The 15,055-nt window shown below is 45.0% G+C and overlaps 1 protein-coding gene across 1 annotated transcript; it reads right to left on the bottom strand.

The window, feature by feature from the left end:
• Nucleotides 1-56: 56 nt before the first annotated feature.
• LOC144163165 (glucose-6-phosphate exchanger SLC37A4-like) lies at nt 57-15,055 on the bottom strand. Its single transcript, XM_077693986.1, has 9 exons — nt 14,740-15,055; nt 11,468-11,703; nt 10,000-10,135; nt 8,729-8,869; nt 8,481-8,654; nt 5,398-5,495; nt 4,109-4,219; nt 2,615-2,753; nt 57-2,031 (listed from the first exon to the last, which is right to left on the bottom strand). The coding sequence occupies exons 1-9, from the start codon at nt 14,873-14,875 to the stop codon at nt 1,865-1,867; spliced, it is 1,338 nt and encodes a 445-aa protein (XP_077550112.1). The 5' UTR covers nt 14,876-15,055; the 3' UTR covers nt 57-1,864.

Below are 15,055 nucleotides of genomic sequence, written 5' to 3'. Positions count from 1 at the left end.
GAAATTTAAAGGGAGCTGACTTCAGCACGAAAAATGATGCAAAGTAACATCGTGTGTCACGAAGTATTCAGCTTTATTTCTCTTTTCATAAAAATAGACATCTTCAGTTGTCGCAATGTAAAGTCTATACAAAAGAAAGTTTCCACCAAAGCCAACAGTACGAAATTCGCATGGTAAAAAAGCCCCTTAACTGTACAGGTGGTCAACATGTTGTGCTATATATGTATAACGTGTAAAAACAAATATAGAAGAACAAGAAAGCTAAGTGCAACCCCTTAGGCCTACACAGAAATGCCTAAATGCAATCTACTAGGTCTGTGCAAAAATGCTAAAAAGCAAAAGCTATTCTAAAAACGTCAAAAATATTCATCATGGAATTGATGCAGAACTATCCAATAGGTCGACAGCTACGGAGCACAAAAGGAACAATAGAAGTAGAATTGCACACTGCAGGTGAATCACAGGATAAAAGCAAATAAGGAAACAAAACACATCCCTAAAAATTGAGTTGTCAGTTTGGCACTCCCTTTCTTGGGCCAGTAACATTCCTGATCTTCAGGAAAGGCATGTAAAAGCAATACCGGATAATTTTCGTCACTTCTGTCACCGGGAGTAAAAAAATTCTGCAGAAATTCAGAGAATTATCTACTAATGCGTAGCATTCTTATGCCGCTTGTCTTGAGTGTGAGTTTTTACAGTCAAGTTTTTTGGTTTTTCTAAATCCTATCAGACCAATCATCGCCATTTCTGCCATCACAACGATTAGAAGTGGAACTTTCGCGAAATCTGCATTATTGCGGAAATTCACTTCACCACAGTTTACCATTTTCCGTAATTAGTTTATATTTTTCTTATTTCTTCAGTTTTTCAAAATTTTGTTTGACCAATTATCTCCATTTATGTCATTATATAACGACTACAAGTGGAACTTTCGCAAAATCTGCATTATTGTGGAAATGCCACGTGTTTCACGTTTTGCCTATTTTCGTAATTCTTTAATGTTTTTCTTATTTTTTAGTTTGTCAAAATTTCGTCCAACCAATTATCTCTGTTGACGTTACTATAAGGATTACATTTAGAACTTTCACGAAATCTGCATTATTGTGGAAATTCAGGGCGTTACACGTTTCGCTAGCTGCCGTAATTATTTTATATTTTTCTTATTTTTTCAGTTTTTCAAAATTTCGTTCGACCAATTATCTCCATTTACGCTATTATAACGATTACAGGTGGAACTTTCACGAAATATGTATTTTTGTGGAAACGCCATGTGTTACATATACGTTTTGCCATTTTCCGTAATTTTTAATATTTTTTGTATTTTTCTAGTTTTTCAAAATTTCATCTGACCAATTATTTTCATTTACGCTATTATAATGATTACATTTGGAACTTTTAAGAAATCTGCACTATTGTGGAAATGCAGGACGTTTCACAGTTCACAGTTTTCCATAGTTACTTTATATTTTTCTTATTGTTTTAGTTTTTCAAGATTTCGTTCAACCAACTACCTCCATATATGCTATTATAATGATTACGGGTGGAATGTTTGCGATATCTGCATTATAGTGGAAATGCAGGGTGTTACACGCTTCACCACTTTCCGTAATTTTAAAGATATTTTTCTTATTTTTTAGTTTTCCATAATTTTGTGCGACCAGTTATCTTCATTTACGCCATTATAGCAATTATAGGTCGAACTTACCCGATACCTGCATTTTTGTTGAAATGCAGGGCGTTAAACAGTCCTGGCAGTGGGGGTACTCGGCAAAGAATGCTACACATTAAAAATAATAGAAACAACACTAGATTTGGGCTTGAGGATCGCTAAAAGGTAGGAACTGGTGGTTGAGCTACGCTGCTGTTAGTCCGTCTTCACTCGCTGTTCTCCCATCCTGGAGTTGAGCCTCATTCCAAGGAAGAGCGCCACTGATGTGATCCCGCACGCCACCTCTAGGAGGATGAACACAGCACGCCAGTTGTACATTTCAGCAATGATGCTGAAAGGCAGGCCGGAAATGACGGCACCAACTGCGACGGAGAGGGCAGAGCGGAGATGCAGAAGTGAGTGCTACATGACCCGATAAGGGCAGCAGAATCCTTCGTACCAGTATAAGGCAAGTGGACCTATTTTCCACCGGCTTTTTATAGACGACTGCTTCAGGCGATGTCAGCCTCCTTAATGAGTAAGTCGCTTCTTGCGGGCTGGATTAACCTTTTCAAATTCGCTTGATTCGGCAACAGCTTACTAAGCAACCAAAACCATGCCTGGTCCATTCGCATACATTTCTGAAGGTGTATGTGTGTGTGTGTCGTCACATTAGCTGAGAAGCAGGATGACACACCAATGTGTGTATGCGCTGAACTTTAAAGCCCTTTAAAGCCTGTCACTGGCTGACATGAGCATGATTGCCAACATTGCAACCTACACACACACTGCCCCTTTCTAAGATCAAGCAACTATAACACTCAGGTGCCAGGGTACATTCCTGCTACCACTATGGAGAACTCTGAAAAGCTTTTCTCTCGCTTTGATACTACTTGTCCCCTTCTAAGTGAGCTGAACTAAAGTACAACAACTGCTCTGCACAGAAACACAAGTGAAGCCACTCACTGCTTGCAGCCAGGGCCACAATGGCGTGTGATGTCCCCGACAGGTGAGCTGGCGCCGACTCAGATGCCGCAACGCCGAAGATGGCAATGGGTCCGTACAGGCAGGCTCCCAGGACCAGGCCGATGCCCGATATCCACAGCTGAAAAGGCAAGGGCAGGGCACAGCTCAAGGAGAGCCTATCACCTTTCTCTGCAAATGCGAGCGTTTAAAAGGGCCATGCGGACAAAACACAAGTTTGGTTCATTTGAAAGATTGCCTCGCCAGAATCATACTGACACCACTTTTAACACACACTTTGCTCAAATAAGCTGTATAAACAGGAAAAAAGGGAATGGCCATGCTAGTCACTAGTTCATTTCCCCTAACAGAACCTATGATCTCATACGTGCCCAGATCTGTGATTAGCTGAGGCCGTGGCAAAAGCAAACGCAAATTAGGCAGCACAGCTTATAAACTTGACAAATGGGCCATTTGTGCCAAAACGTAATGCATATTCACTTTGCAGCAGTATGAATGGTGGGGTAAACCATGAAGGTTATGAAAACACACGTAAGCATAGAAGTACCGATGCGCACTGCTGTTGGTACTGGGCGCACTATGCTTTTTTAGCTGCACAGCAGGCCACCGCTTTGTAGTTGTCTTACACGACACTGGCCGATTGGCGTAAGCGACGTTGTCTTACGTGACCCTGTTTGTCGAGGATACCCGCCAGGTTTCACGAGACGATCACTTTTTACAGTAACAAAAACAAGCCAGGTGCAAATATGGTCAAAAACAAAGTAACGGCAGACAGCGGTTTGTGGATGAGTATAGTAGCACCATCTGGGAGGGCTGATGGCAAGCAAGGCTGCCGAGCCAAATGATGCAGTGGATGTTCGTTTGAATACGCACACTTATGACTTCATGGCAGACGTCTTGGAAACGCACGATTTAGTGGAGAATGAAAATTTTAACTTAAATTGATTAATTTCTCAATGAATACGGCATCACTTGTTGCCGGACAAGCGCTGGGGGCACCATAAAATGCAAAATTTTTCCAATAAAACAAACTTGTATTTTGTATTTTGTCTGCATGGTCCTTTTAAACAAGCAACACCGATGCTCCGTGGACACCTTTGCGGGGCAGGGATTAACTAAATTTATAACGGTGCAACAGTGCAAACAGACGAGAGACACAGAGAAGGGAACAATAACAACCAGTGCTTGCACTGTCTCCCACTTTGTGTCTTGCCTGTTTGTGCACCCCTGAATTTGTGCCAACTGGCCCAATTTTCGGCTCTCTGAACATAACTAAAATTACACAAGTTCAACCCCACTTGTAATGTTTGTGGGGCACGGAGGACATCTGAGTATTCCCTGAGTATGACGCTGACTAATTTGAGGGTGTAGTGCTTGTTCCCTCGACCTTAGCTGGGTAGCAATGGTGAGGTGGCTACAAACACTGGTAGCTGGCTGCAGCGATATTAGCGGACAAAACGGGGGCGGGGCGCTCACCTCTGAGGACCCACTCTCCAAGTTGAAGCAGAGCAGGTGGAAGCAGCCAGCGGCCCCAGCCATGAAGAGCACTGCGACGGGAATCCTGGGGTTGGCCCCACTCCTGCTACCCTGGAGGGAACGATAACATGGACGCATTCATCGCACCGAACTCAAGGGCCCATTCACTTGAGGCACGAAAATAGACCACTCTTAGCAATCCGGCCTGCAGTAATTATCCTTGCTGCATGAACTGCTATTTCCGTCAAAGCTGCCCCTAGTGACCCCAAAGTGAGTCATACAATTCCTTTTCAGTGTCGCGATGGTGATGTCCATGAGTCGAATGAGAGTCTTCTAAGTGGATTTTTCAATTACTACATCTCGAATTTAAAATGTGAGAGTTATATTGTGGGTACACCGTAATTCTGCCTCATACAACCACGAGAAACTTCAAAGACGTGCGTATACATTGTAGGAGTGAAATAAAATAATCGGCGAGTGCATAATAATTTGCCACTGCAGCTGAGTGGGCAGAGAGACACAGCAATACTAATGACTTTTAACTGGGGGTGCCCACCAAGGAAATCCAGTTGTGATGTCAAGTCAAGCCAGCTTTTCACAAACCCGACAGTTGTGCGAACATTGCTCACTCTAACCAAAGTTTTAATCATCCCCTCTCCGTGTGCGCTGTGTTCATTCACTGGTTTTCCTCTCTGCAAATACGGGCCTTTATTGCGTTATAATGGTGGTTTGCGCTAGTTGGTGCATACTAACTGAAATTCGAAACAGTGCAAAAAGACGGGACATAAAACGACGACACACAGCGCTGTGTGTCCTACTGCCCTACTATATTGCCCTACTACACGCTACGGCAGTCATGCCACCATTACCCGCACTAAACGAGCATTCAGTGCAAGTGCAGTCGTTGTCAGCAGGTTCTCTTGCACAGGTGCCGTCATAATTAATTGGAACAAGCATTTGTGAATAATACAAAATATTTGTCTTACTGGGTTTATGACCGCCATTACCAACTTACAGGAAGCTTTTTCTATTAGGGAAGACTCCTTTGAATGCACACCAATGGGAACAGGCAGTTTCCAGAAAAAGAAGTTCCTGTAAATTTACGAGACCGTGTTCCAATTACTTTTGACGGCACCCGTAAAACATAAGCTCTGCAATTGCCAAATTTAGGACTTCAGGTGCATGCGGAACGGAAGGAAGTTGAAAAACAATGTCGTAAGGCCCTGAACAGCTGACCTAGATTGATTGTACTAGATGAAGTATTTGTAGTAGTGGTGACAGAGCCTCACCCTTTTCACATGCCAGTGCAGAAACCAGTCGGTAAGGTAGCCGGCCAGAATGCCGCCAAAGAAGCCACCAGACTCGATGCTGCTCGTCAAGGCACTGCCTACAAAATCACAGGGGAACGTGAACTGAGGACTCCTCCAATAAATTCCCACTGTGAGTGGGTAGATTGCAGTGGCTATTCACAACAGGTAAAAAATCTGTTCGCTTTGAATATAAACAAGTAAAGGCAATGCCCTCAGTGATCAACATGTTTCTTGCTCATGTGCTGTGCTGGCGATGAAATAGAAAAGAAAAGGCCAGTCTCAGATAAACCCCTTGAGCCCTGATTTTTTTTTATTTCAAGCAAAACAATGTTTTCTGTGTGTTTTCCTAAAATTTAGAGTTCCATAAGCCTACAAACAAAAAATAGAACTGGAAAAGCAAATATTAGCAGATTATTAATGAGTCAATTAATTAGGGCATCTGCCAATTAAAAATTAAAGCCGTTCCACTCAATGTGAAAGCTGACGGAAGTGCAGAGCAGTGATTCGCCATAATGAGCTGTACCGCCGTTATACGCTTACTGCTTACTGTACCGCCGTTATACGCTTGAATTGCCCCATGCAATTCAAATTTCCCGCCTTCGCAGTGCTCGCGCGCCCCCTGCCTGAAACTGCGCCAGTGGGAGTTCTGTTCTCTTTGTGCTTTTCTCCCCGCCCGTGCAGGCGTTGCACTGCCACATTTTGCGGTCACTATCGTAAATTTGGGGAGTTGGTGGTAGTGAATGCGTTGTATCAGCAGCTTCTTGACGTAGTTTGAATGAGTCAAGGATATAAGGTGCGTTCGTAGCCTCCCATTCTGTGTCGGCTTTGTGGCGCAGTGGGTAGAGCACCATGTACATTGCGTTCCGCCCGCAGGGTCGAGGGATCGAAACCAGGCGCCGGATAGTATTTTTTTTTATATAGTGTAGGGGGAGGGGTGCGGACTACGACTACGGACGTCAACTCGCGTGACATCGTGAGTTACTGAAATGCTCTGCATTTAAAACTTTATGTTGAGCAGAGACACCACTTTTGCATATTTTCCTAAACCTTATGGCTACATGAACCCAGAAACAAAAAATTAGCTTCATAGTGCACATATTTATAGATTTACAAGGTGAGAATAAAACTCGGACCGCCATTTTTTTAAGCTTCAATGTCGTAATTTTGCCTTCACCGAAGCTTTTTTTTCTTTGTAGCATCCAGCTCCGCTAAAATGAAACAAGTGATATCACTCGCAGCAGGCATCATTGGAGAACGATCCTCCAGAAAACTAGTAATCTTGGTTTCGTTCTCTATGCACTAGAGGAACTTTTAGGTGACGGCATCAATTGACACCACCAGGACCAAAAGGGTTAAAGGCCAACTGCACTCAAATTTCCGCTCGGCCAAATTTATTTTGAATGTGCAGCACGTACCACTAAATCAGCTAAGACGTGGCTGAGGGTCCCGTGAAATGCCATGTTAATCAGTCAGAAGCGTTTAAGACAGCTTTGTAGCCCACAACGCAGCACTTGCCGGCGGATGGCGTAAACATCCATGAAGCACGTGTGATGCCCCGGCCAGCTGGGTGCTTCGTCCTCCGGCCATCCGTGCAGCCGGGAACTAGTCCAGCTCTGCTGCGAGTGTTCCCCCAATTGCTACCGTGCACATATGAAGCTCGCGCGCAGGCTTGCTCCCCAGCTGCTGGTCATCCGGCCGCTGGGTAGCTGGCCGCAATGACACTTCAGCCTGGCCGCAAAGGCAGCTCTTCAAGTTTCGGTTCCCAAATCGCTGAGTTTTGCTGACTGCTTGCGGCGTGCATGCGCGTATTTCAGCCGTCATATTTTGCATCTTGCAGTAGACTATACAGAAACAGGAAGAGGCCAAAATTTTGAGTGTTGTTGGCCTTTAAAGGGGGGGCACTGCTCTTAAAACAGCTTCCTTTAATTTTTATTTAAATGTTGCGAAACTTGTTAGCAGTCTTGCTGCTTTTTTCTCGCACTGATATCAAATATGTCATTATGGTTCGAGTCGGTGAATTAGTTCCCGAGATAATTGCAGATAATTACCCATTTTTGGAGGAACAATGGGCAAAACAGTGTTAGCCATAAAACTGTAATCTTTGTATTTTCCAATACTATGGACCCCAGTGAATGCAATAAGAGAATGGTTTTTTTGATGCAGCCCCTGAAACTAATTTTACAGCGCATTAAACTTTGGTGTTTGAAATGGGCATTTGAAATGGTTCCTTGCCACAGGTGTCACCAAAGTTTAATAAGCTCTTATTGCATTCACCAGGGTTCATAGTATTGGAAAATGTAAAGCTTACCGTTTTATGACTAGCACCGTTTTGTCCACTGCTCCTCCAAATATGACTTATTATCTCTAATTATCTTGGTAACATACTGAATTACTGAAAAAATATTGCCATATTTGAAATCAGTGGGGAAAAAGCAGCAAGACTGACAAGTTTCACAGAGTTTACTCAAAAATTAAAGGAAGCTGTTTTAACCCTGTAGTGCCCAATGTATCATATAAGATACACCATCTTTTGGAATTTTCTACTCGCACCTGGGCCTTTCGACCGCCAAAAAATGCCCACTAGTATAATTCCTGATACCTCCTAAGCGTTTTTCAAGAATCTGTAGCTCGATAACTTGCCCTATTGAGTCCCAAATGCAGTTTGCATGATGGATTCCGCCATCGTAAGCGCTCCCGGTTGGTCTGCACCTACATTCAATGTTGCATGATACACTATTTTTACCGGGTGTATGATACATTATATACCAACTTTATATGTAGGTATACATATACGTACATGTAAATTGGTATACGCTACATTATATACCTACATTATCTATGTAGGTATATATATGCTTACTCTTTATGCATTTATGATACACTATGGTATTTTGAAACCCTTGGGAAAAACGTTTTTTTTTCTTCGCAGTTTTTTAGTGTGTCAGTGGCAAACTACAATGTAAGAAAAAATAAAATTTTTATCTATTGTTTTCATTTGCTGGGCATTACAGGGTTAAGAGCAGTGTCCCCCCCTAAGCTTTAACACGGGGCCTCAGACGTACCGGCATACTGCGAGTGCTTGAGATCGTCCATAAGGTAGAGCTGTCCCCAGTCGACGGCACTCGTCTTGGCACAGAAGACGGCCAAGTAGCTGAAGGACACCAGCCACAGGAACGGGCTAGACACCAGGTCCCAGACCGTGGCCGAACTCCGGTCGTCGGTCACCGATGGCTTCCCTGCGAGGCGGTGACTACAATGCGCGTCCCGGGAAGCTTTTCTTCCTGCCATTGTGCTGTGTCGCAGACCTCACCTGTGTCGGACGACGCCTTCTCCTTCTTGGCTTTGCCACCCGAGTCCTTATCGGCTGCTTCCTCCAGTTTGAGTCCAACGTCGCCCGGGCAGTTGACTAGCGTCAGTCCAGCCGCTGCTCCCATGGCAATCGAAACGACACCTGAAGGGAGAAGAAGAACACAGGTGAATGTAGAAATGTGCTCTCCGCAAGACTCTGTGACAGCTGAGACTTGTGCCAACAATAGCAGGCGCACCACGGCACTGCCAAAAAATTTTGCCACTTCCTCTGCCAAAAGGCTTCTAAGCGAAGTACTACTAGTCTAGAAGCTAAATCTTGTAACCAGAGTATTCAATTTCAAATCAACACACCTTGCACCCCTGCCAAAAAAAAATTGCTTCTCAGTAAAATTTGTTCATTCGAACTGCAAGGGGAAGCCGGCGCAGTTTAAATTAATGAAAGTTCGAAGTAATGAAAGTGAAGAGTAACAACAGTACACCGTGGTTGGGAAGCAGTAAGGAATGTCGACAGTTCGGTAATCAGACTTCTGTAAACTTTGAACTTGACAAAGTGGTATACCTGCATGTATCTCAAAGGAGTACTGACACGAAATTTTTGTGTTACGTTTTTTTCGCGGCTGTAGGTGCCTACAGACCAACTAATCATAGAATGGCACATTACATTGTCGAACACAACATAACTAATTACTTACAGCTCCATTTATTCGTGTCAGTTTCGGTTTCGGTGAAGCAAACACCAAGGCCGCCGCCATGATGGCAAGGCGCATTTGACGTCACTGTTCTCGTCACAGCACAGCCGACGCCGATCTGGGCATGCGCGCTCACGCCAGACCGGCCCAAGCAGCCGTAGTCGCACGTGACGGCAGTCCCCAAAACTGTGACGTGATGCGTAAGGCGGAAAAGCGCGCCAACAGTACTGCGGCCGCCTTGATACACCACAGGAGACCTGACGTCGGTCGTTTGGGTTGAAGCGCAGATGACATCATGAGCTTGCTCGATGGTGCGGATGAGCTTTCTTGTGTACGCAAGGATTAAAATTGGTTTAAAATCTGTTCTACTGAGCGGTTATGGTTTAAACTTCCGAGAAGGTATCTCCATATATAAAGGAAGCTTTTTGCAGTTAGTATCTGAGCATTGAAATTTCGTGTCAGTACTTCTTTAAACATGTGAAGAGTACTTGCAAAGCCGCTTAATTTGGTGGCTCTTGTTGGACAAGAGTGTTTCTGCCGAATGCGACCTTCAAAGGAATTCTCTAATCTTGGTGCTACGTACCAGCCACTGTCAAGCTGAACCGCCAGCCGTACTTGAGTATAAGGAACGCTGACAGGAAAGGGGCCACTCCGCCCGAGATGTTGGCCGAGGCAGAGAGCACGCTCCACCAGGTACCAAACTGGGACGGTAAGTACCACTGCGAGGAAGATGGCCATCAGACGACCATACTTACAAATGCACTGTAGCAATACGAAGTGTACACGATTTGTGGGAGATGCAGTCGCAAGACGAACCAACTACAGTGCCCGATAAGCGAAACTAGCAGATACTGCAGTGAATATACAATTTGAGTGCGCTTTAATACAAGCAACTATGGCATGCAAGCACCAAACTTGGTGCTTGTATGCCATATGGCTCTTGGTCAAGTTGCACTTGGTCAAGTTTCTCAGTGCAACTTTTTACCCTATCTTCCGCCATAACATGTGTACGTTACCCACCGCGGTGGCTCAGTGGCTAAGGCGTTCTACTGCTGAGCCCGAGGTCGCGGGTTCGATTCCCGGCCGCAGCGGCCGCTTTTCCGATGGAGGCGAAAAGCAAAAACGCCCGTATGCCCGAGATTTCGGCGCACGTTAAAGATCCTCAGGTGGTCAAAATTAATCCGGAGCCCTCCACTACGGCGCGCCTCATCGCCTGCGTTGCGTCGGCGCGTTAAACCCAACAATCAATCAACATGTGTGCGTTAATGGAAGCAAAGAAACAAATAAACGAACAAACAAACGATGACCCATCAGTTTATTCTGAGCAGCGCAATCTTGGACTTAGTCTTCATTCCACTTGTTCAACAATACGTAGCAGGGTCATGATTGTGGTGATAAAAATACGTCTTTACAAATGTATGTAGTATCCACACATTGACAAATTTTGAAGTTCTCGCAGCTGGACACACATCATGTTTGCCAGCTTTTGTTTTCTGGATTTCTTCTTTATTTTTTCAGGGGAATCGTGCTATAATTTGAAAGTTGCTCATCCAGGAGAAGTTGGGCTTTTTTAGTTACGCCTTTAAAAATTTTGTCATTATAACTTGCTGCTCAAACAACAAAATGTTACAATAAAAACCACGACAAATGTAGCGTACACCAGAAAACTGTTATCAGTGTGAAAAAAATGGTGATTTCAGTCTCCAGATGCCTTTTTACTCATTTGGTTCAAGTACCTTCGTGGCCCAGAGGAAAATAAAGCGGGAACTGGGGATAACAGTAGTCGAAAATTAAGCTTGGAAAAAGTACAATTCAATTCTATCAACGGATTAAAAGTGGCGCAATACGTGCAATAACAACAAAAGGCGTATGTGAATAGAGGAATATATACAACGTCCAATATAATTTTACTTCGGTAACAGGGTGAGATGAAAGCGATAACAGCACACTATTGAAATTAAAAAAGAGAACTCGGTAAATTTCACAAACAAAGTAGTTGGCTGGACATTATGAGGATGAGGTTTTGAACGACGAGAGGGAGAGGAGCGCACCTTCCTGAGGATCTTGGCACACGATGGCCAGCCGCACCCCTGGGCCAGGCCGTTGAGGAACCAGAAGGCAGAGAAGAGTGCCACGGAGTTGGACGAGGCCCCAAACAGCACGCTGGCGACCCCACTGAGCACAAGGCCAACGGTGAACAGGAGGCGGGCGCTGAGGCGGTCAGACAGCACGCCGCCCATGAACTTGCTGATGGCGTACGCCAGGTTCTGGCTGCTCACTATGATACCTGCACCGTCGGTGTAACAAGAATGCAAATGCATTCGCAGCACTGCACTGGGTCTTAGTACAGCAACTCGGCAATTGCACTGTGAGGAGAACATGAGGCTGACAATCAGCACAAAAACCGCTGTATTTCGAAGGCAGTTTCAGATTATCAAGGGCAGCTCATTCTCTATCACTTGTGAGAAAACAGCTTTTTGAGGTAGTGTATGAAGCGCAAGTGCAGTTGAACCTCGTTATAACAGACATGGATGTAAGAGACAAATGGGTATAAGAGACACTATTCACCCACATGGTTGGCTGCCCTATCTTTCCCATTAAATTGACCTCTTCTATAACAGACATCGGATGTAGAAGACAGTTGGTTATAAGGGACAAGTCATCCTTGAACTTTAATCAATAATCTCGCTTGTAACAGACATTTTAACTTCAGATGCAGTGCCACCAGTCACTAATTGCAGTTAGTTCCATTGTGGAAACACAGGTGGACGACAGACACCTGCAGTCGCTATTTATTATAACTTTAGCAAACACACAGTGGGTCAGTCAGCTATGAAATGACGATGAGAAGCCCTGCCAACGGAAATGCAACTTACAGAAGTGGTTGAAGCTTACTGCCATCCATTGGATCGCAACCGCACATGCGGGCTCTCCCACTCGCATAGCTCCCAATCAAGAAGCATCGCAGATGTTGAGTCCTGCAAGCGTAATGAATAGCTTGAGCACACAGCGGAAGAAGCTGTGCGCTCCGGCTATTCATCAGGTTTGTGAACTCAACATCTACGATTCATCTTCCACAAACAGTGAAAGGAAAAAAAAGCTTGTAGAATCGGTTGTAAAAAACAGTGTAAATATAGTCATGAAGCAAACAAAGATTCAGAACTGTTTCATATATTCTGGGAGCCAAACATAAATTAGAATGAATCTTTTGCAACATGCTGTAGCGTTCTTTTGAGCTTATTTTAGTCATACAGTGCCCACATTGAACCAGGGTCTGATTAGTAAGTGAAAACATGGTTCCCTGCTTATAAGAGACATCTCGTATAAAAGACAGAAACTGCTCCCCAGTACGTGTCTCTTATAAAGGGGTTCAACTGTATTTGCCTTCCCACTATAACGACCAGCAAGCAAGTAGATTCTAACGCATGGTGCACAGCTCATACCATTCTTGGTCGGTAACGTGTGTGTATGCGGGCATCAGCCTGGGGCAGCTTTCTTTTCTTGGCAACAGATGACGTCCAAGATTTATGCAACCACGGCCTACCTTTTTTCTTTTGGCATTCGCGTTTCAGTTGAGACAGGACTCACAGGCAAAGTTGACAAATTCTTTATTATTCTAATTTGAATATCGGTTGGGAACCACCATTTCCCCCATTCCATGCATAAAATTAGCACGGTTACGTTCCACGTATAACAAGAGTGTAACGATTGTTACTAAAGTAACATCCGTTTATCACACATTCTGGTTTATGCAGTCAGGGGCCTGATGCGTATTTCCTTGCCTTTTTGAAAGGCTGGCATACAAGCCCTGTGAAAGCCAGCAACTCACTTCACCCGACTCACGTGTTTGCTGGCACAGGCCAAACTCTTCTGGGTAAGCTAATAGGTCCCAACATCTGCGAATGGGAGTTGACCTTTGTTTTAGCTGGTTATCTTTTTCCAACGTCTGCGAATGTATGTTGACCACAGCTGTAACGTCCGCAACTCACTAAGTGCAAAGAACCCGAAATGAGCCAGACGGACAACTGTCTAGGGAGGAGCCATAAAGACGTAAAGAAACGGAGATGGAAAGAAAAAATGGAAAAGGAAATGACACCACTTTGGGGATAACAATTCCTTTATCACCCCTCACGCTGTGCTGATACCACTGATCTTATATCACGCACCAACCTTGTCATCACCTCAGGAAGAGGCAGAGCGAAGAAAAAGAAAGCCGACTGCCCTTATCAGACCTTCCTGGGCAGCATCTTGAGATAGTGGCGCGCTCAGAGGGCTTCTAGACAACACATGGAACTGTGCCAATGACTACAGACCGAAAAGATCCGTTGCTTGTCCACCTGCTGCTGCTGCGACACATATATATTTGTCTGCCAGCTATCTTCCGTACCCAGCACGTGTAGATCACGTTTGTTGAGTTTCATAGGGCTACGTTATTTATAGGGTTACTGAGATGTGGCCCACGTTTAGTATAATTGAGGCCCTTTTGCAGGTGTTAAATAGCCTATTTATTGAGGTTAAGAGTGACACTCAAGAATCAGACTATTTTCCTTAAAAGAAAGAATTCCCAAGGGCTTTGATTGTTCCGTTTCGAGTGTGGCGGGAAATGGTCCTAGGAAAAAGCGCGACAAAGACAATTACGTATTCTGACACCATGGACAGCACGTTCCTTTTTCTCCGCTCTTTTCTACATGTCTTTTTCGCGCTTCTTCCCAGGATGTATCCCCCTGCAACTTTCAATTGTGAAATGATCGCGTCCGATAAACGCGGGAAAAGGGTTCCCCTGCCGAAATTTTAGGTCTCTTCTATTAGCCAGTCCTTAGGAGATCAGGGACAGTTCCAAACTGCTCTCGCAATAGAAATTTATTATGTGGGAAAATAAAATACGCCGGCGGAGGTACTATGAAGCAGTTCTGAAGTAGACACCTTTTCCTCGCATCTCTGCAAGTAATTCATGCCCCTCTCCCTCAATCTAACTTCGCGTTGCAGTTTGAGATACGATTGCATCGAGCAGCTACACGTTCGGCGAATAAACCCGGGTGTAACCCAACCATGCACTGTGCAAATTTGTTGCAGGTGCACGATCTCGCCAGTCCACCTGTGGGTGCCTTGTGCGCATTAGGTTGCGACGCACGCTACAAACTCATGCGCCATTTAACGCCACCTGCTCGGTGAACCGACGAAAAAACGGAGAGACCGCATGCGTACACAACCGCGATTTCACTAGCTGGTTAATGTCGAAAGTTCGGGTAGGCCGTTGCAAGCAGAACAGCTCGCGTGTAAACGACAGTTTGCGCGATTGCTTATTGTCACACATTACACCTACCTGCCTGCTCTTTCGTCAAGCCCTCTTCCATCAGTTCTGGGAGCGCGAAAGAGACGCACTTTCGGTTGTACGCGTAGCACGCGTAGCCGAGGAACATGGTCGCGAAGATGGAGAGCTGGTAGCGCTTGAGACCCATGTCGTTGCCGCGCTGATCGCGTCCTTGGCCGCTGTTCGAAGACGAGAGCGCTTCCGCGATGAGCGTTGTCGTTTCGTAAGCTAGGGCATCGGGTCGGCGTCAGACGCAGGACACGACGACCGCACGTGCGATCGGCGACTTCTCGCGCCGTCGTTGCCGCCGCCGTCCGGACCTCGGTTG

Source organism: Haemaphysalis longicornis, unplaced genomic scaffold, assembly GCF_048455015.1.
Source record: "Haemaphysalis longicornis isolate Haplotype H1 unplaced genomic scaffold, Haemaphysalis longicornis Haplotype H1 scaffold_12, whole genome shotgun sequence".
NCBI lineage: Eukaryota > Metazoa > Arthropoda > Arachnida > Ixodida > Ixodidae > Haemaphysalis > Haemaphysalis longicornis.
The sequence above is the reverse complement of the archived record's forward strand: the minus strand, read 5'-3'. Positions and strand labels throughout refer to the sequence as shown.

Bases quoted from the DNA above. Each gene is read 5' to 3' on its own strand.
- LOC144163165 (XM_077693986.1), bottom strand. From the start codon at position 14,875: ATGGGTCTCAAGCGCTACCAGCTCTCCATCTTCGCGACCATGTTCCTC. The intron at 8,870-9,999 runs GTACGTAGCACC...TTCTCCCTTCAG, and splicing joins GTTCAGCTTGACAGTGGCTG to GTGTCGTTTCGATTGCCATG. The intron at 2,032-2,614 runs GTGAGTGGCTTC...TCTCCGTCGCAG, and splicing joins TGTGGCCCTGGCTGCAAGCA to TTGGTGCCGTCATTTCCGGC.